Raw genomic sequence first — 27338 nt, forward strand, 5'->3', positions numbered from 1 at the left:
TTTTAATAGGGTGATAAGATGGTTTTGTAGGTCCTCTCTCCCCATCCCTACTCTTTAGATTGTGTATAGAAGGGTGAAGTATTTTCAAGTGTAGTAACCTAAGTGGTGGCTGCATCTCATTGATTGGCAGCTCGTTTTATGCTTCTGGCTTGTTTAATTTATGTTTTAGCTGATCCTGCCAATCAGTTTTTAAAGCACCTCAGTGAAAATTGCCTTGGTTTGAGCTTTAAAGCTAAGTGGCATGTGGCAGATTTTCTAACAGCCTCTGCCATTGCTTCGCTGAATTGTTTGGTGCATTGTAAGGGTTAGGGCAGGAGCCTGGGAGGCCGGCAGGTCTCCTGGGGTCTAGAGGAGTGTGGTGTAATGAGATAGAAAAGGGAAGTCTGAGAGTCAGGACGCTTGGGTTCTAATTCCATGCTCTTCTGCTGATGTGCTTTGTGAACTTGGGCAAATCATTTCACCTTGTAGTTCTCGGAAAATCCTATTTTCCTGTGCGTCACAAAAGGGAAGTGATGTTATTTGTAGAGACATGGAAAAAATCAACCTGCTTAGTGCCAATACCACAGATATGTCAGGACTGTATTTTAAGGAAAATGTGTGATTTCCACACTGCCCTGAAACGTAACGAATCAGACTAGAAAATGTCATCCTGAGACCAGAAAAATGGCTGGAAGGAAGTCATGGTCTTCTGCTAGATACCAGGCTCCTCTTGGGGGAGGAGGTGGGACAGGACTAGCTTCCCTCTTGGTAGCAAACAAACTTACTGCCAAGTTACTCAGTTGGTCCTTTACATAGAGTTCACCTCTTCCTCCTAATGGTCCCTTTGACCCTGACATTACCAGCTGCTGTACAGACACTCAGCTGTGTCTCGTGTGCTTTGGGACGTGAGGGTGACTCAGTACCCCCCTGAATCGGGCCGGTTATCCCACCCACTTCTGGAAGGAAACTGGAAAGTATTCTTAACTAGACAGCAGGCATGCAGGAGATTGTGTTTTACCTGGCATGTGCTTGGCTGTTGCCAGGGTTGTATTTTTGCTGAACAACAGAATGGCTGGAGGCAGAAGGGGTGGCTGGTTAGTCACTGCTTGCAACTGTTCTTTAAAGCAGAGTGCATGCTAACAGCTCTTTACTGTTTTATCTCAGATCTAATGCTGCCAGGAGTTATGGTGCCATCTTGTGGTCTTCCTCAGGTACAACAGGGCACTCTCTGTGCCATCACCCTGGTGGGAAACAGGTACAATTTATCTATAGTTTCTTACAATGAAGGAAGAAAAGTTGTATTTTTATGTGAGGATTTTGAGAGGGATTAGGAGAAACAAAATATGACGGTAGGCTCGGATTTTGGGAAATTCTGCAAAAAAATGTTTGCAATTTTGCTGTGGCATAATCATGAGTATCCTACAGATTTCTCTTTTGGTGGAAAATTTTGCAAATTGGATGGTTTTGAATCATACAATGCATAACGTTCAAATAAATACAAGATTTTTCTTTAAAGTTGAGGGTTGTGTTTTGAAAGAGGATCATTTTTAACAAAACAATGAAATTCTGCTCAGTTTTTTCTCTTGGACATGGGCTAATTTGTCCTCTGAAGTATGGGGGGGGCAGGGACCACAGAATTTACCGGTGTTGTTGGGGTGGGTTGGTTTGTTTGTTTTTTTGTGAACGCAGATAACTTTAACAAATTTAAAAGAACGCCTAAACCCTGTAAATTCAAAGCTTTTTTTCCAAATGTTGTTTTGACTGCTCTTTGCAACCCTGTAAATTCGTCTCCTCCTAAGGAGAAAGGCAGGTAAGTAGCTGGCACACCCAGTACATAAGAATGGCCGTTCTGGGTCAGACCAATGGTCTATTTAACCTGGTATCCTGTCTTCTGACCAGGGTGGATTTGATTTAAATCAAATTAGAAGCTTTTGGAAGGTTCAATTTAATCATGGATTTCTACATAAAAGTGAATTCTTGTTAGTTCTAACCTTAATACATATTCTTCACAACTCAGAGATAGATGTAGGTTTGATTTTTAGAAGGTACACACTATAAATTTTTAAAGTGATTTATTTTGAAAACTTTTCAGATGAGTTTTACAGCTATATCAGAAAATGAATGATTGATTGGTTATTTCATTTAGCAAAGGTAATTGTAGCAGATATTTATGAAGTCATTGGGAGGTGAACTATCTCCAGTTCAACAGGTTAATCATTAATATTTGGAAGATTTTCTTGTCATGCTGTGTTAGGAGGAGAACATCACCAGACAGACATTTAAATTGTTTTATTTAACTAAAACAACATTATGTAGTCTGGATTCTTGTCTTCAACAGCAAATGTGATATTTTAACAAAACAAGCATATGAACGTTTGAATTTAGTTAAACATTCAAGTTTTTTAAAATCAGGTTTGTTTTTAAACTAAAATAGTTAAATGAAATATATTTTAAAAAAAAAACAACCATCACCACCACTTTTGCTGTTAACAAACATGTTATCTCTGGAGACACAAATCCACAGTTTGAGAACTGCAAAACTAAGCATCTCTGATGGTATCTTCTAGACTGAGCACTGAGTCCCATTGGATAGATAGAAAGATTAATCTATACAGAAGTCCCTGGAACCCCATAAGATTGGTTCCCTAATCTATGAACTATTGGAACTCATTTACAAAACTTTTCTTAAACATTACATGTTTATTGTCTCATATATTGTCTCATACTATAGAATTTATAATCCCTGTTACATTATAGCTCAAAGATATCTCATCATGGATCTTAACTAAAACTATCTTTAGATAGTTTTTCCTCAAAAAGCATTTGACCAAACAATCCGATTTTTTTGTATATTTAAAATATTGTTGATTTTTATCCACTCTGCTTCCGACAGTGGCTGGTACCAGATGCTTCAAAGGGAATGAATAGATCAGGGCAACTTTTGGGTGATACCTCCCCTGTTGTCCAATCCCAGCTTCTGGCACAGAGAAAAGTATGTTAAGAAAGGGTGACTGTTCAGTGACAATTCATGTGGGGTAGTATTGGGAGAAGACCTTGCATACTAGAGGGGAGTGGGTGAAACTAGAAGATGTCCCGAAGCCTTGAAATTGCAGAGCGTAAAGAACAGATTCAGGGTAAAACTATCATACAATAGTAATTAGCCTCCATTATCAAGGACATTGTGAAAGAAAGTGAATGTGCTATGGTGGCTTAAGAGTCATGTGTTCCAGGTAGCGTGAAAACTTTGCTATTTCCCATTCTGATACTGTTTTCTCAGAGCCCCAGTAGCAGTAGGAGTCGCTACCATGCCCACTGCAGAGATGCTGGCTGCCGGAATGAAAGGGAAGGGCTTCATCGTGCTGCATGCTTACACAGACCACTTATGGTGAGTATGCAGACAAGGGTACAGTGTATCATAGAAAATGAGATGAGTGAGTACCGGGTCTGAAATACTGCCTGGAACCTGTTGTAGTAATTGGCCCTACAAATTTACCCTAACTTTGAGCTCGGCCGTAAGAGCTGAGAGAGAGTTCATGGAATGCCACAATAACCTATAACCACACATGTTGACAGGAAAAGTTGCAAAAGCAAGGCAGGCTGAATTAGTCCAGACAAAAGGGCTATGGGTATAAACCAGGACAGCGTTAAGGTCATGCCTGATAAACAAGAAAAGCTAAAACCAAAAAAATCATGAGTCAGAACTGGGGTGTCAGAAACTATGCGTAATTGGTGGACAACATAATGAGGGGATGGGCTATTCCACCAGCCACTGCCTTTTTGGGGCCTTTAAAGGGATAGACAGGGGGTAGAATAAATTGGCTACTGGAGCAAGCTTCACCCTCTTGGCTGCCACCCCCACTATTTCCTGGGACTTCAGACCACCTCATTTCTAACCCTGAGAGATGTTCTGATCAGACTGGCCCAGAGAGGGAGCCAGGTGACCACTGCCACCTCCACTGGCTCCAGTTCATTTCTGAATACCACCTGGAATGCAAAACTTAGCCACCCCCTTGCAAAATGTGTCCTTTTCCTTCCCTACTGTATTTCTTCTCTTTTCTATCCCACTCCTTTTTTCCTTCTGTCTAATAAGAGCCTGGCTTAGCCAGCCAAGACTGCATGTTTTGCAACACTGCTGTAAGTTTATGTCCAGAAAGAGACAGCTAAAAGCAATGCCTTAAGCAGCCCAATGCTGGTACAGGTTTGCCAGGATTTGGAGTAGCTGGTAAGACCAGGTGCTGGACTTGTATTTTTCCAGTAGTGAGGTTGCAAGTGAGAAACAACACCAGAGACAGAAGCTGCATTTTCTATCTGTGCTGCTGTTTTTTCTGCCCTTTTTCGTGTGTGCGTTTTGTTTGATCTTCTAGGAAACAAGAGTTGGCTTTAATAGCAGCAGCGGCAACAACCCATCTCAACTAACTTCTTCTCATTTCCCCAAAGGGACAGTTGCTACCATCTTGAATAGCATTTAAGAGATTGTCGAACAGAGGGGATTTCCCCCCCCAAAACCTCTCTCCAGGGAAAGGGCACAAGGGATATTGTTTAAAATTAAAGCCTTCTTTAATACTTAACATTTCAAATACTTTAACGTAGTTTTCCTTATTTTCTGTATCTTGAGTAAAAGAATTCTTAATGGTGTGTTTGCTGTGGTACTAATCAATCTGAGATTTCCATATACCAAATCCTGAACCTCATTTAACAGTGTTTATTGTTTGTGACTGGGTCATGTTAACATCTTAGACTCTTTGGGCCCATTTGTTCCATCTAAGTTAGTACAGGACGTTTAGATCGCAGCAGAGTCAGTGTAGATACACAGTTAGATACTCTTAGGGGGCATATTTTGGGTGACCCCATAGCAATAGATGTCTGATCTGCTCCATGTGCTGTGGGAATTTTAACATCTACTTCTAGTCAGAGAAGGGGTTTGCCCTGATGTCCTTTTATGTGCATGTGCACGTAAACACAGGATATTGGAACTAAATCTCTAGTGAAACTTCTTTAAGCTTAATGGAGTTGCATCATGAACAATTTGGCCCATTGTTGTTACTCTGCCTTAATTTAGTACCTTTTTGCTCTGCATTAAGTGTGCGCTGATTTTCATTTAAAGAAAAGGTATATCCAAATCTTGACTCCCATTTTCCCTAGAGAACGCCCTCTGCTGGGACTTTCAGTAACCACCACCCCAGCCTGTTATCTTATAAAACGTGTGTTCTGCGGAAGGAGGTTGCGACAGCTTTCACTCTTACTGGTGTCCACAGGGAGGCACTTTGGGTGTGTTCCCTTATTAGAACCCTGCAAGAGCCTGTCTTTTTTCAGAGGTTCATGGCCTGAGGTCAGCTGGGGTCAAAATGTAGTGCCATTTGAATGGCTGTTTGGCCTACGTGAAATGAATTAGACGTGAGTGTGTCTCAATCCCGTCCCTGATGTTCAAGTACTCGTGTCACAAAACCACCATCCCGCCCGGCACTAGCTGCCCTCCTTGTTTGGAGGTACAGGTCGGAGGCCCACACCTGAATGAGCCATGGAGACTCCATAGCCCTCTTGGCTCTGGTAGGACAAAGCCACCGATTAGAGTTAAGGCATGGTGTGGGAGAAGTTTGCACTGCTGCCGATTGTGTTATTCCTGTTGTGTAGATAAAGAGAGGACTCGGGCCTCCTGGACTAACCAAGCTGGTGCTTATCATGGGTACCAGTTTCACCACAAGGGGTTTTAAAAATAAAAATGGAGTCATTTGGGGACAGCAATAGCATGATGTGCTGTAGGCTTGGCAGTGGCAAGTTACCTCTTAGTGGACCTGGGATCCTGACTGGCCTGCTTTGGGGCTGGCCAGTAGCTCCAAAACACCCAAAACCCGCCTTATAGTGAGAGGCTTAAGGAGTTCAGCCTACTTAGCTTATGGAAAAGGATAAGAAGTGGTTTGATGAATCTAGAAGCACAGTACCTATGTGGGGAGGAGATTTCTGAAAATAGAGGCCTCTAATTTAGCAGACAAAGGTATAATGAGCCCCAATGGCTAGAAGCCAAATTCAGATGAGAAATAAGGTGCACACTTCTCATAGCAAGAATAATTAACCATGGGAACAACTTACTTACCTGGGAGTGTGGTGGATTCTTCATCACTAGATGGATCTGTATTTTCTCACTCCAAGAGTTTGTAACAGTTAGCTGGGACTGGCCAGGCTTTTCGGCACAGGATGTGTCACAGCTATATGGGGAACCATCCTGTATGAAGAGAGTAAAGAACCATCAATAAAGCGACTTTATGCTTTTTATTGTTTTTAAAGGGGATTTGGAGACAAGTCTTACCCACCCACAATAGCTCCCTTGGTAGCAGAGCCTGCGGAGCTGGAAAGCACGGATGAGGATGACAAAGACGAGGAGGGACGGGAGCCTGGCAACGACCTCTCCATTGCCCCATTGCTACAAATGGACATTGGCAATTTGAACCTGCAGGAGGGAGATGGCTGTGCAAGGCTGATGGAGGAGGAGGAACCGGGTGAGACTGGAGCTGCAGAAATGGCTGAAGATATCACCAAGGTTCAGCCAGAAACAGAAGATGGCAGAACTCCACAAGGTACTACAGCATGAAAATGAAACCAAGTTGTATGTCTATGCAGTTGTCACTTCTGTATTAGATTCCCGTGTGTTCCTGTTACTTGGCTAGACATAGCAAGCCTTACATATACTTCAGCTCGCACTGAGCGCAGCTGCCCAGTTCTTGAACAACGGAGGGACATGGAGCCCACAATCCTTTGAAAAGCGCTGTAGTAACTGCTGTGAACCAGGGCATTCATGCAGAAATCATTGCGTGCATAGCGTGGCTCCTTGGGTACCATGCTGACCTAAACACACCTCCCTTTCCTCAGAGTATTCCATGAATACTGCATGCAGATGTGGTCGCCCCATCTCCAGAAAGATATATTAGAACTGGAAAAGGTTCAGGAAAGGGTAACAAAAATCATTAGGGGTATGGAATGGCTTCCGTATGAGGAGAGAGTAATAAAACTGGGACTCTTCATATTGGAAAAGGGGGGAGATGATCGAGGTCTGTAAAATCATGACTGCTGTGGAGAAAGTAAATAAGGCAGTGTTTACTCTCATAACACAAGAACGAGGAGTCACCAAATGAAATGAATAGGCAGCAGGTTTAAAACAAACAAAAGGAAGTATTTTTTCACACAACACACAGTCAACTGTGGAACTGTTTGCTAGAGGATGTTGTGAAGGCCAAGACTATAACAGGGTTCAAAAAAAGAATTAGATAAATTCATGGAGAATAGGTCCATCAGTGGCTGTTAGCCAGGATGGTGTCCCTAGCCTGTTTGCCAGAAGCTGGAAATGGGCGATAGGGGATGGATTGCTTGATTACCACCTGTTCTACTCATTCCCTCTGAAGCACCGGGCATTGGCCACTGTCGGAAGATGGACACTGGGCTCGATGGACCTTTGGTCTGACGCGGTATGGCTGTTCTTATATTCAGTCTCTTGGCTGTCCCAGGGATTTGCCTGGTAGTTGATGGGCAGGCAGCAGTTCAGTAGCAACCTCATGCCTTAGCTGCTGAGCACATGTCTGGGTGGGCTGAATTCTCCTCAACTTCAGTGAGGTGAAGGTTCTCGGCATGCTGTGTGGTCTGGGCTCTATGGAACTGTTTTGCCTGAAGCTGCTGGAGCTGACAACGTGATGGTCTTTCAATCCAGTACCAAAACTTCCCTCTTTTGGTTCCGCTTGTGTTACGAGATGCATTGAAGTGATTAGGGCATTGAATTGAGAGGATATGTGGATTCTATTCCTGGCTGTGCCACTCACCTTCTGTATGACTGTGGGCAATGCACTTCTCCTTGCACCTCCATTTCCCCATCTGTATAATGGGGATGATGATACTCATCTTAGTAAAGCGCTTTGAGAGATGTATGAATTAGGCTCAGTGAAACTGTTGTGGGAGCAGCGCCAAAGATTCCATGCTCAAAGAATACCCTGGGTGATGGTGTGCTTTAGAAAGCACCCTCTGGCGTACTGCAGAAAATCTAGTGTTCAAGTACTGTAGTTCATGACATGGTATAGATAATACATAGCTTCACAAATGTTGCTGAAGTGTGTGTGATAAAGAGAGACACACCTACCTCTTGGGTAGATAAGGTGAGCCCAAGATGGGACTACAGTGGGAGATATTAATTTTTCAGCCAAGCTGGTCTCAAATGTAAGCAATTCCGGTGTCCCGTTAGGAAGGAAAAACTTCTCTGTGACTGGTATACTTTTTTTTTTTTTTAAACTGAGAATTTCAGCCCAAAGGTCCATATTTGTAAAAGCGGTTTCCCCTGAGCAAAAGTTGCCCTGGTGTGGGGCTTTTCTGGAGCACTTCTTACAATAAGTGTCCCCCTTTCTGGGCTCAAAACATAAATTCCCTGTTAGGCGGGAGTGCCATTTTTGGAATCTTAAACTAGCAGCAGCATTTTGTAGAAACGATATATGTATATAAACTCCTCACAGACAGCGCACTGCAAACAAACCACTTTGGGAAAGTGCTTTTCAAAGGATTGCAGGCTCCATGTGCCCAAGTTCACAGAGGGAAAACAACCCACCTGAGTGAAGTCTGAGAAGTAGCTCCCTGTTTCATTGCCTGTAGTAGGGCTAAGCAATAAGCATGGCAAAAAAGTCAGAGTTTGGCCTATGGTATTTAAAGGGAATTGTATTTAAAACAGATTTATGTAACTGGACTCAGTTCCACTTCATAACAACTCAGACTGTTGATCTTCCTACTTTAATCTAGATAAAACCCTGAAGAGGGAAAGAGTGGGAGGTGAACACTATTATCCTTTTTTTATAGATGGGGAAATGTTGGGCACAAGGGAGGTTAAGTGACTACCCCAAGGCCACAGCGGAGAGATGGTATCAGCACTAGAATTAGACTGTACAAGATCCTGGCTCCCGGTCTTACTGTTTAGATGTGTTGAATGTAGGGTGACCAGATAGAAAGTGTGAAAAATCAGGACGGGGGTAGGGGATAATAGGTGCCTATATAAGAAAAATTCCCAAATATCGGGACTGTCCCTATAAAATCGGGACATCTGGCCACCCTAGTTGAATGTAATGTGTACATCAAAATGATTTAACATTGTAAGGTGCAAACTCAGAGGAATCAATACAAAAATAAATGAGACCTCATTCTCGTGAGAGCGCTCTCCCTTTCTGCACAGAGGCCCATGAGAAATATTTGTGTTTCTACAGAGCAAATGGATGAATTACTGCATCAATGTTTTTTTCATGCCTTAAAATGTAAAGTGAAGAAGTCAGACCTTCCGCTACTGACCAGCACCTTCCTGCGCAACCATATGGTCTCATGCTGGTATGTGGTAAGAAGACCATCCTTGGGTTTGCATGGTGGGTTTTTTGGGTTTAAATGAAATTGTTGTGGGACAGTGAGATTTAGGATGAAGCTGCTGCCTTTCGTGTAATTCAGGTGTTTCTGGTGTATGTTTACACGAGAGTTCAATTTATTTGATTGCCAATCAACTCAAGTTGGCTAACAAGTTTATACATCCTACCCTGGACTCTGCAAGTGTTTGTTCCAGGATTGTCTCCCTCAATTTCCCTCTTCAAAAGTTCAACACACTATCAGTGGTTCCTAAAGTGGGGGTTCTGCCGTGGGTTATTTGGGGCGGGTATGTCCCTTGAGGAGTACTGCAGTGGGGTCAGAACGGTGTTCCAGCACTTCTGCTCCATGGAGGATGCTATTTTGTTCTCAAAATGGCATAGTCTGTGCACCATGACCTTGCACGCACCATGGATGAGAGGTCACGCCAGTGGGGGCATTCTGGTAGTGCCCATTCAGGACTACACCACAAATTGTAGTTTAGGTGAAAATAGGGGGGATGTAATAACTGCAGACTGTTTACTTCTGGTTCCTGTGTGAGTCTATTATTTTAAAACTATTTATATATTTAAAATAAACTAACCTAATAGAAAAAATAAGAACATGAAACTTATGTCTAAAAACTGAAAGGGGTTTGGGAAGGTTAGTCAGATGGCAATGGGTCCTTGGCAGAAAAAAGTTAGGAAACCACTGTATATTACAGACGTGCCCTCTGCCTTGTTATGCCTAACACACTCGAATGTCGATTACAAAACTGACTCCATTATCTCTCACAATATGTTTAAATCCACTTTCCCATGTGTAATTCATATTCACACCACTAAGAAGCTTTTAGCACAGATATTCTTGAAAAGTGCATTTATCGTTAATCTTGCTAAACATAAAATATTTTTCCTTGGTGCCGGCTATTTGTTGTAACTTAAAGGGTTAATTGTTTACTCTGTTTGTAGCCCAGAAGGACAACAATTAGACCTAAAGAAATCAAGCTACAAGAAGGTGAGATTTCTTGATATTTACATTTATTTTATTTATTAAAATCTGGTAAAGTTCTTAGGCCCCCTTGTAAAGAAGCCCTTCCCAAAGACCCTGGATTGTATTCTTTTCTCTCATCACTTGTTCAGTCTCACCTTGGTAGACTAACTTTTCCTGAAATCATTTGTCTGGGTCCATCAAATATTGCTAGCTCTGTCTATACTGTTTTGTGTTCGGGGAACACCAATCAAAACTGGGAATCCATTTTGCAAGGCACTGTCCATACACAGACTAGGAGATAGTCCCCAAAGAATTTAGGCTTGATCTAGACTAGAAAATTCAATATGACTGTTTCTCAGCAGTGTGAAAAATCCACACCTGAGTGGCATAGCTAAACTGACCTAATCTCCAGCGTAGATAGCTCTTGGTTGATGGAAGAATTATTCTGTTGACCTAGCCACTGCCTCTCGGGGAGTGGGATTACGGACGCCAGTCGGCATAGGCAGTGTTTACACTGATAGGTTTCAGAGTAACAGCCGTGTTAGTCTGTATTCACAAAAAGAAATGAAAGCTCACGAAAGCTCATGCTCAAATAAATTGGTTAGTCTCTAAGGTGCCACAAGTACTCCTTTTCTTTTTACACTGATAGGCTGCAGCTGTCCTGCTGAAGCATTTCAAGTGTAGACAAGCCCTTAGAAAGTATGATTATTCCTGTTGTCAAAGTCAGATTCAGGACTCACATAATTTGTCAGACCACTCTGTTTATTAGCAAAGCGCCTTGCTAATGTACCCACATGTGAGCCCCTCTCTGAGGCCCAAGATAACTTATTTATACAGCTAAGCCAAAGCCAATTTAACATAAGAGACAAAAGAAAGCAGAAACTGACAAATATACATACGTATCTTATTTGCATACTAACATTTACCAATCTCCTAGCTCAGTAGGAACTCTAAGTTAATTAGTTTGAGGACCCATTGTCTCACACTCCTTAATGTTTCTCTTCCTGACAACTATATTTCAACAAACTGTTCAAGTAGCATTTCTTTAATGAATTATAATTTCAATATAATTCATTCTACTTTCACAATCCCTCCTTTTGGTCAAGCTACGCAATGACCAACAATGACTGGGTTCCACATATCAAACGTTCTTTATCTCGTTGTTCATCAGTGATATTTAAAATCATCAAATTAGCACTCTGGTTTGGGGCAGCTATCTGTGTAGCATGCCTGACACAATTTTGGATACAACAAGAAACTGAAAACATACAAAAATTATTAGGATTCCAAACAGGAGAGTTAGGGCTCCCTGAAACAACCAGTTTCCTATGCCAGAAAAATTGAAAAGGTTACTTAGCTACTTCCATAAAGAACTTGGCTCTTCGTGGGGAAGATACGTGATTTGTTTTAAGTGGATAGCACGATCTATTACCTCATTGGTGTTGTCTGGTATATACACACAGCAGTCTTTTCCAATGAGAGCACAAGTCCCTCCTTTTGCCGCCAGCACTATATCTAATGCCTGATGGTTTTGGAGGACCATCTGTTGGATTGCCCCTGTTTCTTTGGCCAGGGCTCTTAAACTTTCTCCGGTTTCATTTGCCATTTATTTCAACTACTGCTTGTAACCTTAGGAGCCTTTTTGCATGGTGTATTACTCCCCCTAATGGTATGAAGGAACCGCCAATGGCCTCTTCCCAGGGTAAGGGGCTTATGTTGTTTACATACCATTGGGCATCTGTTAAGTCCCTTCTTTTTCGCCTGAAATTGCAGAGGCGTTCGAGGGAAGGTTCCTAGCACTCGGAATTGTGGGAAGAGTTGGGCAGGATAACAGATTCCTGACCAATTAGCTGGTAGTGCAGTATAAGCTCTGGTCCCACACACCCAGTAATGGCCTATTAAGGCCAGGAAGGGTCGGTTGCACCCATTTGTCATATAGGTGTTTGCAAAGGAGGAGTAGTATCCCCCAAAGGGTACAGGGTAATTCTCCTTACAAGGAGTAGTGTTATTTGCATGACATTGAAAGATTGTGTTGTTTTCACTAATGTTACTGTAGGGGGAACATGAGATTGATTTCTCTGATTGATCCCAGGTTGAGAAAAAATTCATATCTCCATACGCGGCCCGCCACTTTTTAGTTTTGTTTGAATAATCCCATACACCATGGGCCACAATATGCTGAAGGCAACGGCTTTTCCCCATATCCAGCCCTGTCCCATTACACACCCAACACCAATGACCTTTTCCCTCCCCCACACTTCTCCATTTAGATGCATTTATTCCCACCGCTTCCCAAATGTCATTGCTGTTCCGTATTTTGTTAAACGGACAAGACCCACCAGTGAGGTCTGGGGACTTGAGTGGGATAGCCAGGACAGGAACACCAGTTTGAGAGTGGGCTGGGATGTGGCTGCAGACCCAGCAATTAGAAATATTAAGGGTCCGAGCTATCCACACCTGCTGCTGCTGGATAAAAGAATTGTCATCGTGGTCTCCCCAGACTGTAAGATACCAGCAGCCGAGGAACAGGCAGAGGCGCATGTTGGAGGCAAGGCTCTTCTAGTTCTGACAACCTCAACTGAGGGAACTGCAGTCAAGGTTTTACGCTCACCAGGCAGTAGGCGCTAGGCTCGCTACTGCATTTTTTTTTTTTTTGTTCGTCTGCTTCTGGCAACCCTTACGAGAGCGTAGATTGTAAGGTATTGCAGACTGTTCCTCTACGCCTTCTTCTGGAGTCAAAATTGACTCTGCGTTGTCCTGAGGTGACAATTGGTTCTCTGGGGATGGTGCCTTCTTACACTGTGAAGCATGTATCCACGCTGCGATGCCAGATAACTTAACAGCAGTCTGTGTAGTAAGCAGTACCTGACGAGGACCCTTCCACTGGGGCTCCAAGGTGTGCTTTCAATGATGGCGCTGTACGTAGACCCAATCACCTGGCTCGCGGTTGTGGCAAGCGTCAGAGGTGGGTTCCGTGGGCCAGGCGACTCGAACCTGTGAATGGAAGTGACATACAGCTTGCATTAGTCCCTTGCAATACTGAAGGAGCACACTGTGAGTCAAGTTCAAATCTGGAATGGGAGTAATGGTAGTCATAGCTCGCATAGGGCGTCCCATAACAATTTCAAAGGGACTTAATTTATGCCTTTGGGATGGAGTGGATCTCATGTCCATAAGGGCTAATGGTAAGGCTACTGGCCAGCTTAATCCTGTAGAGTCACAAATTTTAGCAAGCTTATTCTTAAGTGCACCATTTCGTCTTTCAACTGTACCTGCACTCTGTGGGTGGTAGGGACAGTGCAACAGGTGTTATGCAATATACGGTCCAGGTGTTGAACAAGTTGTCCAGTAAAATGTGTACCCCGATCCCTGGACAGAGTAGCAGGAATTCCCTTGGCAGGCATAATATGATTTAACAAACATTTGGCAACAGACAGTGAGTCAGCCTTGCGACAAAGAAAGGCTTCCATCCAACCGGAGAATAAACATACCATAACCAATATAAATTCATATTGTTGACACTTAGGCGTTTGTACAAAATCAAGTTGCCAATGCAAGAACAGTGCTTGAGGCAGACCCCGGAACCCCTGGGCCACTTTTACAGGTTACCAATATTATGGCTTTGGCAAATGGTACAGGCTGCACAGTGGCGGGCTGCAAAAGAGCTAAAATGGGGGGCCCACCAGCCTGTCTTAGTTACAGCAGAAACCATCCCCTCCTTTCCGACATGCGAAACACCGTGTAGCAGGGCGGCCAGAGATGGGTAGAGTGAAAAGGGGGCTACAAAGGCGCCAGTAGGCGAGCGCCAAAGAGAATCGGGATGTAGAGAGCAACCTTGGGCAACCCAGGATTCTCTCTCGGTTTCTGGGGCAGAGTCTTGGAGCAGGGTGAGGTCAGTGAGGGGCCAGGAGAGTAAGAGGAGAGCAGAGAAAAAGGGAATCAGACATTTCGACTAGGCATGCTGCAGCAGCCACAGCATGCAGGCAGGGGGGTAAGCCTTGGGCAACAGGTCTAAAGTGGCAGAGAAATAAGCCACTGGTCGGTTCTTTTCTCCATGCATCTGAGAGAGAACTCCAAGCGCACACCCAGATTGTTCGTGGCAGAAAAGGGTAAAAGGCTTAGAATAGTCAGGCAGCCCTAAGGCAGGGGCAGAAGCTGAACCCTGTTTGAGGGGAAAAAAGGCAGAATTGGCCTCAGGGGGCCACGGTATGGGGTCAGGCACAGAGAATTGAGTGAGTTCCTGGAGAGGTTTTGCGAGGGAGGCATATTGGGGAATCCATTGTCTGCAAAATCCAGCCGTGCCTAAAAACTTCTGGACCTGGCGTGGGGAGCGGTGTCGGGGAAAGCTAAGGATAGCTTGGACGCGGGTGGGAGAAAGTGCACGGGAACCCTGGGAGAGGAGAAAGCCGAGCTATGTGACAGAAGCTTGACAGAGTTGTAGTGTAGAGCGAGAAGCTTTGTGACCCTTATTTGCTAGGGCAGTAAGGAGCACTAAAGAGTCAGTTTCAGAGGCAGACAATGAAGGGGAACAGAGGAGTAGATCATCTACATATTGGACTAGTGTGGACCTGGACAGAAAAACAAGGTCAGCAAGGTCTCGGGCGAATGCTTGGGAAAAATATGATGGGCTTTCAGTATACCCCTGGGGCAGTGTGGTCCATGTGTACTGTTGCCCCTCGTAAGAAAAGGCAAACAGGAACTGGGAGTCGGAGTGAACCGGGAGAGAAAAGAAAGCGGAGCACAAATCAACAACAGTAAAATGAGTTGCATCTGGTGGGATAGAAGCCAGAATCTTAGAGAGGCAAGTTTTGATTCTGTCCATGTATGATTTGCCTCTTCCCACCACTGCATGAAACAATCAACCTCTCCTTTTGCCAATTTAGTTGTAGGTTGGCCGAGTTTGTCTTTTAAGACGTCTACTCGGTCTTTGTCCCAAGATCCTAACAGTGGCCACTGAATTTTGGGATTCTCCTGAGTTAACCTTTTGCATTCCCATACACATCTTGTCCCCCCTCCCCCCAAGGTCAGCCTTTCGAAGCTATCCCCCACCCATGTCATGAGGTTTTCTGTTCACTAAAACACAACAATGCTAGCAGCAAGACGAACACCACAGACAAACAACACAAAACATAGATCCATGGTATTCTGAGTTATTCTTCCGCTGGCGCCAGCTTGCTTGTAGAGTCTAAAAAAAAAAGAAACAATTTCCACCCCCCTGGTGGGGACAGATTATTGCTTAATAATAATACCACTTTCTTTTACAAATTTCCTTGTTAATTGCAGGAAAAACAGAACAATTGCCCCCACATTTTCCTGTTTTTGTTCTATAGGCAGGCCAGGTTTCAAGGGCTTTTATCTTTTAAGGGTTATGGGAAATTATCCCACTGTTTAGTCATTAAATCCCTGAGTTTTCCTTCTTATACAGCAGACCAAGTTTATAATGTTTTTCCTGCTGTGTTAAGCTTTAAGTTTTATTTACAGGTAGTAACTGAGAAGCATCATTACCATATGACCTTAAAGGGTTTTTCCAAAAATCATACACACTATATGTTGTTACAGGGATACTTATTATCATTAAATTTATTAAAATTCTCTTGTGATCCCATGCCTTTTATTTAGACAATTTGTTTGCTGACCAGGTGTGTCCTTCATCTGCAGCTCCTTTGTGCTGCTAGTTCTTACCTTCCTTTATCATTTAGGTCATTTACATTTTCACAGACGCTTCCTGCTTTTGGATTTAAAGCCATCAGCAGCTCAGAGACTATCTTAAAAGGGACACAATCAACTTTCACCAGAGTTTTGATTACTTTTAACTTCTGCTTCCAAAACGCACAGCAATCTGAAAAAGAAAACCCAACCTATTGTGGCTCCCTTTGGAGCCCTAATAGCATTTTAATTAAGTAGCATGGTATGTTTGCATTTCTTTTGCGCCTTCTACAATATACCCTGCACATGTTCTGGGGTAAATACACATTCCTTCTATCCGATGAAGTGAGCTGTAGCTCACGAAAGCTTATGCTCAAATAAATTGGTTAGTCTCTAAGGTGCCACAAGTCCTCCTTTTCTTTTTGCGAATACAGACTAACACGGCTGTTACTCTGAAACCTGTCATTCCTTCCATAGTTTAACTTCTATAACATTATCCAGATCCATTTTTACATAAGGTAACTATTTCTTTTTTTGCTTAGTTTTCATGTACCTTTATCAAAGTGACAGTCTGATTACTCAGAGCCATTTTAAGACTCTGTGTTTCTAACATTGCTTCTTTTTGTTTTGTGCACTTCACCCCTGCTGTTGCTTCAGAAGGGCAGTGTCTTTTTTTAAATTTTTTTTACTACAATTCTCATCTGCTATTTTGTTACAAAAACAAACAAACAAAAAGAATCCAGAATTTTTTTTCTATTCTCCTGATTTTGACTGCCCTGCTGCAGCCACAACTTAAAAACATTTTAAATTTTGTAAAAAGAAAAGGAGTACTTGTAGCACCTTAGAGACTAACCAATTTATTTGAGCATGAGCTTTCGTGAGCTACAGCTCACTTCATCAGATGCAGCTCATGCTCAAATAAATTGGTTAGTCTCTAAGGTGCTACAAGTACTCCTTTTCTTTTTGCGAATACAGACTAACACGGCTGTTACTCTGAAACCTTAAATTTTGTAAAGCATTGAATTACCTTTTAAGGATTAAATGCCAAATCCCAAAGCCAAACAACACTAATTACCGGTGTCTAGCAAAAAGGTCGGTCAGTTTTGCAACTTTGAATTAAAGAGTCAAATGGATTTTTAGTGGCATTATTTAAAACAAAAACAAAACCAACTGGTCCTTAGAATTTTACATATTTACACACACACAGACAGATACATACACTTTTTCTTTCCCTTAACATCCCTTCCACACTGCTCTGTTTTTTTTTTTTTTTTACATCTTACATTCCCTTTATACATTTGAGGCAGTTAAGTTCCAATAGAACACCCTTACATCTTTTAGTGATTTTGATTACATTACCCCATAGTCAAACAATTTTGATCAGATTCTCTCGCTGCCTGCAGCAGTCCCTTTTAGATCATTTCTGTGGGAAAAGGGCCCATTTTCCCTCAGAGTAGCTGTAAAGGCTTCTGGGGACAGAAGCGTAGTGCTGGTAGTAGTCACTCTACCTGACCCCCTTAGCCTAGACCATTTTTCCAGAAATTTACAGGAGTCCGGACTCTTCCTAAAATACATAAACTGAGCCGGCGTTCCTTTAGGGAACTGTCCCGACTTAGATGTCTGGTTACCCGTACAGGAGGACTTTACACACCAATCACACAAGAAGGAAAGTCGGGTTCGTCAGAGCGATGCCCGGCGTAACATACAAAAAGAGCCCACAGGTTACTGCCTCAATCGCCCTTGCTTTCACACCAAGGGTTTTACCCAAGGCGCGGTGCAGCTGCGATTGTGCAGATTTCACTCACTCAGACCGTGGGGACAGGAACGCTTTGGTCAGCCGATCCCCGGACAGAGACGGCGCCCAGACTCAAACACACCACAAAGAGGATGGATAGACACAGAGACAAGACAGTCCTCAGTCTGAGAAATAATTACCTGACCAGATTCCTGATGTCAGATCCCAGGATCCCTACCAGAACAGAGTGGGAACCAACAGGTTCGATGGCGTAGACTTCACTGTGGTCATGCACCCTTCCGTTCTGGCAGAGGACCGCTCGGGCCAAATGCCCAGGTGCCAGCTTGCCATGGCCGTCCTAAGAACAGTCAGGAGTCACACGGCCCCAGTGAAGACTGTTGCCATCTCGGTGGAACCTCCAAATTGTCAAAGTCAGATTCAGGACTCACACAATTTGTCAGACCACTCTGTTTATTAGCAAAGCGCCTTGCTAATGTACCCAGATGTGAGCCCCTCTCTGAGGCCCAAGATAACTTATTTATACAGCTAAGCCAAAGCCAATTTAACATAAGAGACAAAAGAAAGCAGAAACTGACAAATATACATACATATCTTATTTGTATACTAACATTTACCAATCTCGTAGCTCAGTAGGAGCTCTAAGTTAATTAGTTTGAGGACCCATTGTCTCACACTCCTTAATGTTTCTCTTCCTGACAACTATATTTCAACAAACCCTTCAAGGAGCATTTCTTTAATGAATTATAATTTCAATATAATTCATTCTACTTTCACACTGTTTTACAGATAGGAAACTGAGGCACAAAGAAGTGGCGATTGGCCCATGGTGTCACACAGAATCTGTCACAGAGCTGGGAATTTGAACCCAGATCTCCAGAGTCCCTCTCCAGTGCCTTAACTGCCAGCTGATCGTCCCCTTCCCCCCCAGGATACTCTGATTACCATCCTGCTGTTTTCCTCTTCGGTGCTAACATGATTTTAGCAGCTCATCTCTCATAGGCTAGAGCTAGGAATTAAAATGTTTGTAAGCTGGGAGTAGTAGGTGGCCCAAAGAAGGTCACAACACAAATCAGTTGCAGAGCTAGTAATGACAGGTTTCAGAGGAACAGCTGTGTTAGTCTGTATTCGCAAAAAGAAAAGGAGTACTTGTGGCACCTTAGAGACTAACCAATTTATTTGAGCATCAGCTTTCGTGAGCTACAGCTCACTTCATCAACTTGGGTTTGAATAGGTTTCAGAGTAACAGCCGTGTTAGTCTGTATTCGCAAAAAGAAAAGGAGGACTTGTGGCACCTTCGAGACTAACCAATTTATTTGAGCATGAGCTGTCGTGAGCTACAGCTCACTTCATCGGATGCATCCCGTGGAAACTGCAGCAGACTTTATATACACACAGAGAATATGAAACAATACCTCCTCCCGCCCCACTGTCCTGCATTCTCTGTGTATATAAAGTCTGCGGCAGTTTCCACGGGATGCATCCGATGAAGTGAGCCGTAGCGCACGAAAGCTCACGCTCAGATAAATTGGTTAGAGCGAGTAATGGAACCCTTGGTGTCTTGCTCTCAACACTAGACTGCACTGAGCATACAAAGTACCGCCAGGGGGGTGGTGGTTCTATTTATGGAGCAGAAGAGTTGGTTTTGTGACTGACTTACTGAGATGATCATGTAGATCCCAAAGCAGAGACTGGATGGCTTGGGTTCACTGGCAGCGTTCCTGACTTTTTCCATTATTTCTGCCTCATGTTTCCCCTTCAGCTCTCCAAGTTCCTGCAGTACATGCAACAGCAGAAGATTGTCCAAGTGAAGGAGCTGAACAGAGGGGTGGAGAGTATCGTGCACATAGACTGGAAACACTCTGAGTAAGTTGTAACTAATTGCACTGAAGTTGGTAGAGATAAAATGTGATCTAACAAGATCTCGCTGCTTTTTTTCATCTGAGTTAGGGATGTCAACCAAATTTCACCTCAGGTAGTTAGTCTGTCTACCTCAATTTCCCATTTAAATGGCCATGATATTCTTCACTGGTCCTGAACTGTTATGTAGGGGTCTCATACACTGTAAAATAGCTGCCACATTCCACCCAAGAGGTGGGTAAACTGTTCTGCACCAGTAGGCAGTTGGAGTGTGTAGACAGGAAAGGGGAGAGAGGGTGTGGGCCAGAGTGTCTGTTGTGGGAGGACTATTACAGTGCTGAGAAGCTGGAGGCTAATGGAAGAGCTAAACAGTCACCCCATCCTTCCTCACCCAGGAAACTATTGTGAAACTGAACTCCCTCTGTTGTTTTCTCTATTGCATTTCAGCATTAAGTCATTTGTTGTCCCTGAAGCATTCTCTGCTGTGTCAACGGCTCCAGAGAGTAAATGTGGAGACGAAGATCAGCTGTACCATGCTCCTGAAATCATACCACTCTATGGCGTCTCAACCAAAATGGCTCCACTTTTCCAGGAGTCGGGACACAAGTAAGTGTAAGGAAGATAGGATAAAGCCAGCATTGAGATAGGAGATGTAGAGGGAGGACCTAGGCCAGTTGCTAAAGGGAGTGGGGATAGTTGAGTCGTCAGCACCTTCCCTGTCAGTATTGAAGCAATGTCAGAGCATGCTGCTAGGAGCACTTGGCTGTTGGTGGGGACATAGCCTGGCTGAGAGGAATTGAGGCCCTGATGCTTCATCACCAGAGAATCCCTTAGCACTGTTTACCTGTAGAGGTGTGATAACTCAGGTGACCTAGCCAAATTCCAGACTGGGTATTTACAGTCTCTTTACGTCAGTTCCCTTTGAATTTTCAAGGGGATACAGCATGTTCTACCTTACTACCCAGCAGTTTAGGAGAAGAATTGTCATGTGCTGTTAAACAGCTGCCTTATTACTGTCAGAGGTGAGATTCTGTGCTGTCGTGCCACACAACTTTCAGCCCAGCAGGGGGGCAGCAGAGGTGACTTGAGACACTGTTGTGCCCCCGATTCAGGGCTGGAGCAGCATGCTGTTGTAATTTAAACAGCCTTTGGTGGCCGCTGGCGATCCTCAGGATGCGAGCTACTTTAGAAGTACCAAATATTAATACTGTTTTCAGAACATCTGATTTCTTAATGCAACACAGTAACGATTTCCTCCTTCTCTAGGAAAGGCAGCATCCTTTCCAGCAGCGATGTGAGAAATATTATCATCAGCTATGTAAAGACTAATGAGTTGGTTGATGAAACAAACAAGAAGTGAGTAGAAGTTAATCTTATTTGTGCATCTATTTTCACTAGTCAAGCTGAGTGCAGTGCAAAAAGTTAATGTATTAAAAAAATTAACATGATGTTACACTGACCAATTTACCAAACTACAGCACAAGTGCACTGGACTTGTGTGGAGGCCAGTGTAGCTTTTAAATGAATTGGTCGCCAAGTTTTAGGGAGCTGAAACAAATCCATTAGTCAGGAGCAGGTCATGGAAATGATTACAAATGGTGGCATGCTTGGCAGAGAACATAGGCCCTATTTCCACATCTCTGGGAAGAGATAGGGCAGGCTCGCATCTAATCAGCTTGTTTTATTACAGCTTTGTAAAGGTGAATCCAATCTTGTGCGACTGCCTGTTGGATAAATGGGAGCAAGACGAGATCTCAAAGCTCAAATGGGATGATCTCCTGAGCAGGTGACTTATTTCCTGACTCTGCTTTAACATTTGCAAAGATTCAGAGTTAGCATTTAACTAAACTACTACATGATGCAAAGCCATGTCTACCTCTAAGCCCTGAAGTAGGCAGTGGCTTCCTTATTGTCAACATAAAAAGACCTACAAATAAACCTTAATTTGTAATGAGTTTAGTAGATACTACTAAGAAAGTGCAAGTTCCATTCTTTCTTTTCTTGCCACCTTGCAAATGACTAGTAATAGAAACGTAATACTTAAAGGGATAATTTTTCTGATAAGCATTCACAAGGCAAGTCTAACAGAACCTAGTTCTGTATACACAATCTGTTTGTACATACACACAAAATATAAACCTATTCTCTAACACATCTTCAAACTTATATTTAAGACCATTCTCATATATGTGCTCAGAACTTTGAGATACTTGACCGCTCCTGTGGTCTACATATCTGTGGAATCCCAGATTTAATAAAAACGTTATTGCCCAGCCTGCTGTATCTGACAAACTAAACTCAAGCCATACCTTTCTCAGGTGTCTGGAACAACTGCAGCCTTACCACCAGGTGACATTTTTTGGACAGGAACCCATTGTGAGGAAAGGAAACCTTGATCCCATTGACATAACCATAGCACAGAGATCATCAAATAAAAAGGTAACGGCAGAGAGAGAGGATAGGGAAGAAGTATGGCCGATTAACATCTCTTTGGCTCTTAGTCCATCCTGGAAGTGTTCAGCACTTTTAGGACAGACCCTGCTGGAGTTTGGGGCTTCTGCATAGCCATCCTTGCCCTTTGTCAAGGAGAAGTGGGCGGGTGAGTCACAGTAGCCTGGGCAGTTGGGAAACAGCTACAACTTGGCACAGGACTCTGGTGTAGTTCTGTGCTAATGAGCACCGGCTGTCCCTCAGGCCTGTAGGATAGAGCTCTGAGGATGAGTGTGTGTTAAAGGTGTTAAAATTCTTAACACAGCCCTGGCACAGTAATTATCAAGCATGTTTTCTAAAGACCCTGGAATGTCAAGCACATCACATTGTGTTTAAATGCAAACAAATGATTGATACTTTGCCTCCAGCTGTGCTTTTCGTAGTGTGTATGTATATATAATAGGTGGACCAGGGTTATACATTAGAACAGATTGTACAGAATCGATCAGATTTTGTGTATGAGCCTATTATGTGACACTAATGGGGAAACTCTTAATGCCCAGTTCTAATCAGAAAAGCAGGATAGGGTCATGACTGCTGTTCTTAAGTAGGTGGTGGTAAATAATCTACAAAGTGAAAATCTTCTTGTGACAACGGCTAAAATCCACAGGTGACCATTATTAAGAATCTTGAACTGTATGGCCTAGACCCGCAATTAGTTGCCAACACTCTCCAGCAAAGAGTACAGGCCAGCGCCACTATTAACACACTACCTGGGGCAAAGGACAGAGTTCAGGTCCAGATCCAAGGCAACCAAATCAACCATCTTGCCAAGCTGCTCCTCGGTGAGTTTAAGCCGACGTGGACTGTGTCAGTTATAAAAGGTAAATGTTTTGATTATAAAACCTAGCTCTGGGATGTACTTAAGTTGGACTCTTCGTTATATTGCAGAGGAATACCAGCTACATCGGAAATATATTCAAGGGCTGGAGAAGGCTCCAAAGCTTAGCCGGAAGAAGTAAATAACGTCTAGTGTAAAAGTATTCAAATCTCATTATTTATAACCAGTTCTGCATACAGCTGTGGGGTGAAATCCTGGTCCCATTTAAGTCAATAGGAGTTTTGCTGTTGACTTTCATGAGCCCAGGATTTCATCCAAAGAATGTGTAATTGCTTTAGCTGTTCAAATTTTTTTCCCAATAAAAAATTCAAATGTTGTCCTCTTCCAGATATTTTACTACAGCGTTCCAATGGGTTACCAAATTGCTGGCTTGAAAACTAATCTTTAACATGCTGACTTTGCATGACTGCATATATGTTACCATGCTTTTTATTTTATGAAAATAGTCTAACACCTAAACAAAGCCTATTCCAGCACATCATGGCCTAGAATTCATACCTCTTGTAGTTTTAAAACCAAAATGTTTTCAGTTGTCAGCTTCTTTCTGTTTAGGTTGGATATTAGGAAAAACTTTTTCACTAAGAGGGTGGTGAAATCTCCTTCCTTAGATATTTTTAAGGTCAGGCTTGACAAAGCCCTGGCTGGGATGATTTAGTTGGGGATTGGACTAGATGACCTCCTGAGGTCCCTTCCAACCCTGATCTTCTATGATTCTTTGAAAATAATCTTTCCAGGGGCTTCTAATACCACAGACTAGTTGTGAAAAATAAACTAGGATTGTTTTCCCCCCTTCATTGAGCTTTGACAGTGTAAAAACCATATTGGACCCTACTCCTGCAACTAATTTGGTGTAAATATAAAAGGGGACAGTTTATTTTAAGGATTTGCTCTTGCAATGAGCTAAAGACAGGCATAACCTCCATTGCAGGATCAATTGGGGTGTAGTCTTTTATAGATGGCTGGCTGACTTCAATAAGGGAAAAACTGTAACATGTTTTATAAACACTAATGACCTTACACTGAGATCCCCTTTAAACACTGACCACCACATGGGGGCACCAGACAACTTTAAATAAAACAGACACAATTTTTCATCATTGACTGTTTGTTTTATTATCGTTCTCTTACACTGTCTGCATCTGAACCAACCGTTTCAGAACTTTAATAAAAGCTGAGTGACTTTTTTAAAAATACCACAGAATTAACAGGGACTAGTAAAAATAAATTACAGCATTGCAAAAATGCATTTCACTGTGCCACAGAAGCTTTACTATTCCATTCTATACACAGTTTTTACATGTTGTACAGCTGACAAAAAAAAATTCACACGTACACTAGGCAACACAATGCTAACCAAAGGCACTGCCAGCAGTATTTTGCGCATCTGAAGGAAGGGGGCTTTTGATAATGTCTAAAGCTTGTGCCTTTGGCACAGGTCAATTGACTGTGCTTTTGCATCAGAGTTTCAAGGGTTTCTCTTTAAATGCCCCATAGCCAACCAAAACAAAAACAGCCCTCCCTCATTGCAGGAGGTTTTCAGCAGCATTCACCATAATTGCGTTAGAAGCCATGCCTTCTACAAAACGTTAAAGACATGCTAGGGGTCCAGAGGGTGGGATGGTCACTGAAGGAAAAAAAATATCAGTAAAAACACCCCTAAAACTTCTAGCCAGCAAGATGAGATGAAATTTAAAAAGATCTGGATCTTGCTTCTCAGAACTAATGACATTTTACAGTGTGCTTCTTTCTGCTCAGTCAATATTTGTACATAGTGCTTTCAAGGCCAAAAGCATTAAGTGCTAATTACTTATTGACCTCACAGTGTACGTATGAGGTCAGTAAGTACTCTCCCCATTTTACAAATGGGCCAACACCCAAAAAGCCTGCGATTTCCTGATTCCGTCTCTGCTACCGCACAGTTGTTAAAGGTCACCTGGGTAAGGAATACAGTACAGCTAGGTGGCTTTCCCTGCCCTGCAGCCCTATTATCAAACCTGTCTATGCTACCAGCTGTGAAACCAAGTGGCGTCTCTACACCGTTGCAGGCTTGCTAAGCAGTGCAGTCACTTTCTCCCATTTAAAAGATACTTAGATATAAAACTGGAAAAAAAACAAGCATAGAGTCACCCTGGGGGGAAACTGACAATTCCTTTCTCCCCCCACTGCCCCCCAAAAATCAGCCTCATCCCTACAGTACTTCAGAGAACAGGCAGGGGGGAAAAAGTGACTGAGGCCTTTCAGAAAAGCCCTTCTCAACCCATGATCCTCATTAACTTTACAGTAAAGATTTCACACTTAAAAAGGCACTGAGGTAAATCTGAGACTCTTAAAATTGCCTTCTGTCATCACTTTGCATCTAGTGGACGCGGAACCTTTGAAGTGGAATCATTTCACCATATAACAAGTTTCAAGGGATGCTTTCAACTCAGGTCATCAGTTTAAAGTCATTTCAGGTTTTCTATCTGCACCTGCCCCTTTCCATGGCTTTACCATCAGGTTTCCTTCCTTTTCACACATCCCTTTGTTGCTGTGCGAAGGATCTATGCAGACAAGGGAAAGAGTGAAACTGACTACACACAAAGTGCTTAATCCAATGCACTCAAAGGAAACACTGGAACAATAACCTGTTAAAAGTAACACCTTAGATTAAAGCTTTCCAGACTGAAGTGTAATTTTTAAGTTGGAGTCCTTGAACCAGGAGCTAGGACGGGATTAATAGCAGTAACTGTTGTTTCCAACTGTAGCAGTGTCCATTTGTAAAAGGCTAAGCTGTTTCTCTGAGAAAGAATGGAGGCGGTGAGTAATGACATTCTTGTTGCATTCTCCCAGCTCTAAGCACCACACGTGGCAGGGTGGTAGTCATACAGGGAACCTAGCAGCCTCTCATCTACGTGCAGAAGGAGGACAGTGGGAGGATGCGGAGGCTCTGTGGGTGGTTGGGTGATCGAGGGTAACAGGAGCAAAGCTGCAGGAGGCTGGGCAGTTGCTGTTCCTCTGCATGGCTGAAAATTGTGCTCCAGTTTCTGTATTGAACCATCATCCATGTTCCCACCTCAACCATCTTACATGTAAAAAGAGTAAATCTGTAAAACATTGGTCCCTGAGTAGGAAACTGGCAATACACAGAATAGCCACACTCAGCAGTAGGGAGCATTTGCTCTCACGCGGAGACTAGCCGACCAAACAATCCTAGTTTCACTCTCCTCCTCCTTCATCATCTTTAAAAATTCCCGAGAATGAACAGTAGGTAAAATCCCAGTGAAACCTACTGGACAGACTACGGTGGACTTGGAGCCTTCTTGGCATCTGACTTTTTATGTTTCAGTAGATCTCTTAGAATTGTGCAACAATCCGTTTTGGCATCAACAGCAGCTGCAACACACACATGATCTGGTGCAACCAACCCTCATTGCTTTATCTGCTGCTTCCTGTGGCACCACCTAACTTAGGAAATGACGGAACTACACAACACAACAACCACACACAAGGCAGCCGTAGCATCTTAAAACAAAGCCAACAAGCAAGTTGGTGGGAGGAGGGTGAAAGAAATGCAGTTCTATCCTGCCCAACATAATTACCCAGTAGATATTCCTATTTATTTAACATTCAGCCATTACTGTGAAGTTTCTCTGCTTGGCAACCCAATGAGACAACTGAAAGCTAAGCAGCAGCTCTACTTGGTTTATCGAGGGCCTGCGGATTTAAAGAGAGGCTTTCCATTTTTTTTTACTGACTGGCTGTGATCCAGCGATAATTTCTGAGGGAAAAGAAATGCGACGCTTGTCTCTTTGTGGGTGTGTCATTCCTCAGACAGAGGAACAGGGAGAAAGGGTCAGACAAATCTGAGGTGTCCTGAGAAGTCTCTTCTTTTTAAAAATAATATCTAGCTTAGTCTGGTACGATACGTGCTTTGTGTTTGGTTATCCTGGTTTTCCTCCTGCTTCTTTCAAACTCTCCTCCAGTCTTTGTTTAAACTTGCTGTACTTCTTTTGGACTTGCTGAATTTTGTCTTTTTCCTCTCTGTCCAGTATCATTAAGAAATTTTGTAGCTCTGGGATAGAGAATGCGTCCCACTGCCGAGAAAGCAAAAACAGAGAAGTGATATGAGCAGACAGAATACCACCTCCCCTCTGTTTGCCTGTAACATGCACACTGTCGTTTATTGTGCAGCTGAGTGCTCATCTTGAAAATCAGGGGAAAAGACACATGCTACCTAGCAAGGTCAGTTAGTTGGATTTCTATGTACAGAAAGATCTAGTTAACTGGCCTTGCAATTTGACACTGCAAGGATCTGTCCCCCTGATAGAGTGAGTCAGGAATTTTTTGAAAGCAATCACTTCAATACAAAATGCTGATTCTTCAAAACCAGAACTTTGTGGGAAAGGGGCAGTTGAGACAAAACGAAAAATTCCAGTTTGAAATGACTGT

General features: G+C 43.0%; 2 protein-coding genes across 4 annotated transcripts in view; one reads left to right on the forward strand and one right to left on the reverse strand.

The window, feature by feature from the left end:
• Positions 1–23226, forward strand: part of EIF2D (eukaryotic translation initiation factor 2D) — a 31135-nt gene extending 7909 nt beyond the window's left edge. Inside the window, exons 4-15 of one of the 2 annotated variants that reach the window (XM_048826934.2) lie at positions 1144–1234; positions 3257–3364; positions 6262–6551; positions 9204–9321; positions 10299–10344; positions 19482–19585; positions 20027–20185; positions 20846–20935; positions 21270–21365; positions 21898–22018; positions 22680–22854; positions 22938–23226. In XM_048826934.2, coding sequence (XP_048682891.2) covers positions 1144–1234; positions 3257–3364; positions 6262–6551; positions 9204–9321; positions 10299–10344; positions 19482–19585; positions 20027–20185; positions 20846–20935; positions 21270–21365; positions 21898–22018; positions 22680–22854; positions 22938–23035 — 1496 coding nt within the window. In that variant the 3' untranslated portion in view covers positions 23036–23226. The remainder of the gene's footprint in view (positions 1–1143; positions 1235–3256; positions 3365–6261; positions 6552–9203; positions 9322–10298; positions 10345–19481; positions 19586–20026; positions 20186–20845; positions 20936–21269; positions 21366–21897; positions 22019–22679; positions 22855–22937) is intronic. The other variant, XM_048826935.2, reaches the window with a different exon arrangement.
• A 771-nt stretch (positions 23227–23997) lies between these two features.
• Positions 23998–27338, reverse strand: part of RASSF5 (Ras association domain family member 5) — a 93682-nt gene continuing 90341 nt past the window's right edge. For both annotated transcript variants that reach the window (XM_048826940.2, XM_048826941.2), the window contains one exon: positions 23998–26983. In XM_048826940.2, coding sequence (XP_048682897.1) covers positions 26831–26983 — 153 coding nt within the window. In that variant the 3' untranslated portion in view covers positions 23998–26830. The remainder of the gene's footprint in view (positions 26984–27338) is intronic.

Source organism: Caretta caretta, chromosome 21 (assembly GCF_965140235.1).
Source record: "Caretta caretta isolate rCarCar2 chromosome 21, rCarCar1.hap1, whole genome shotgun sequence".
NCBI classification, from domain to species: Eukaryota; Metazoa; Chordata; order Testudines; family Cheloniidae; genus Caretta; species Caretta caretta.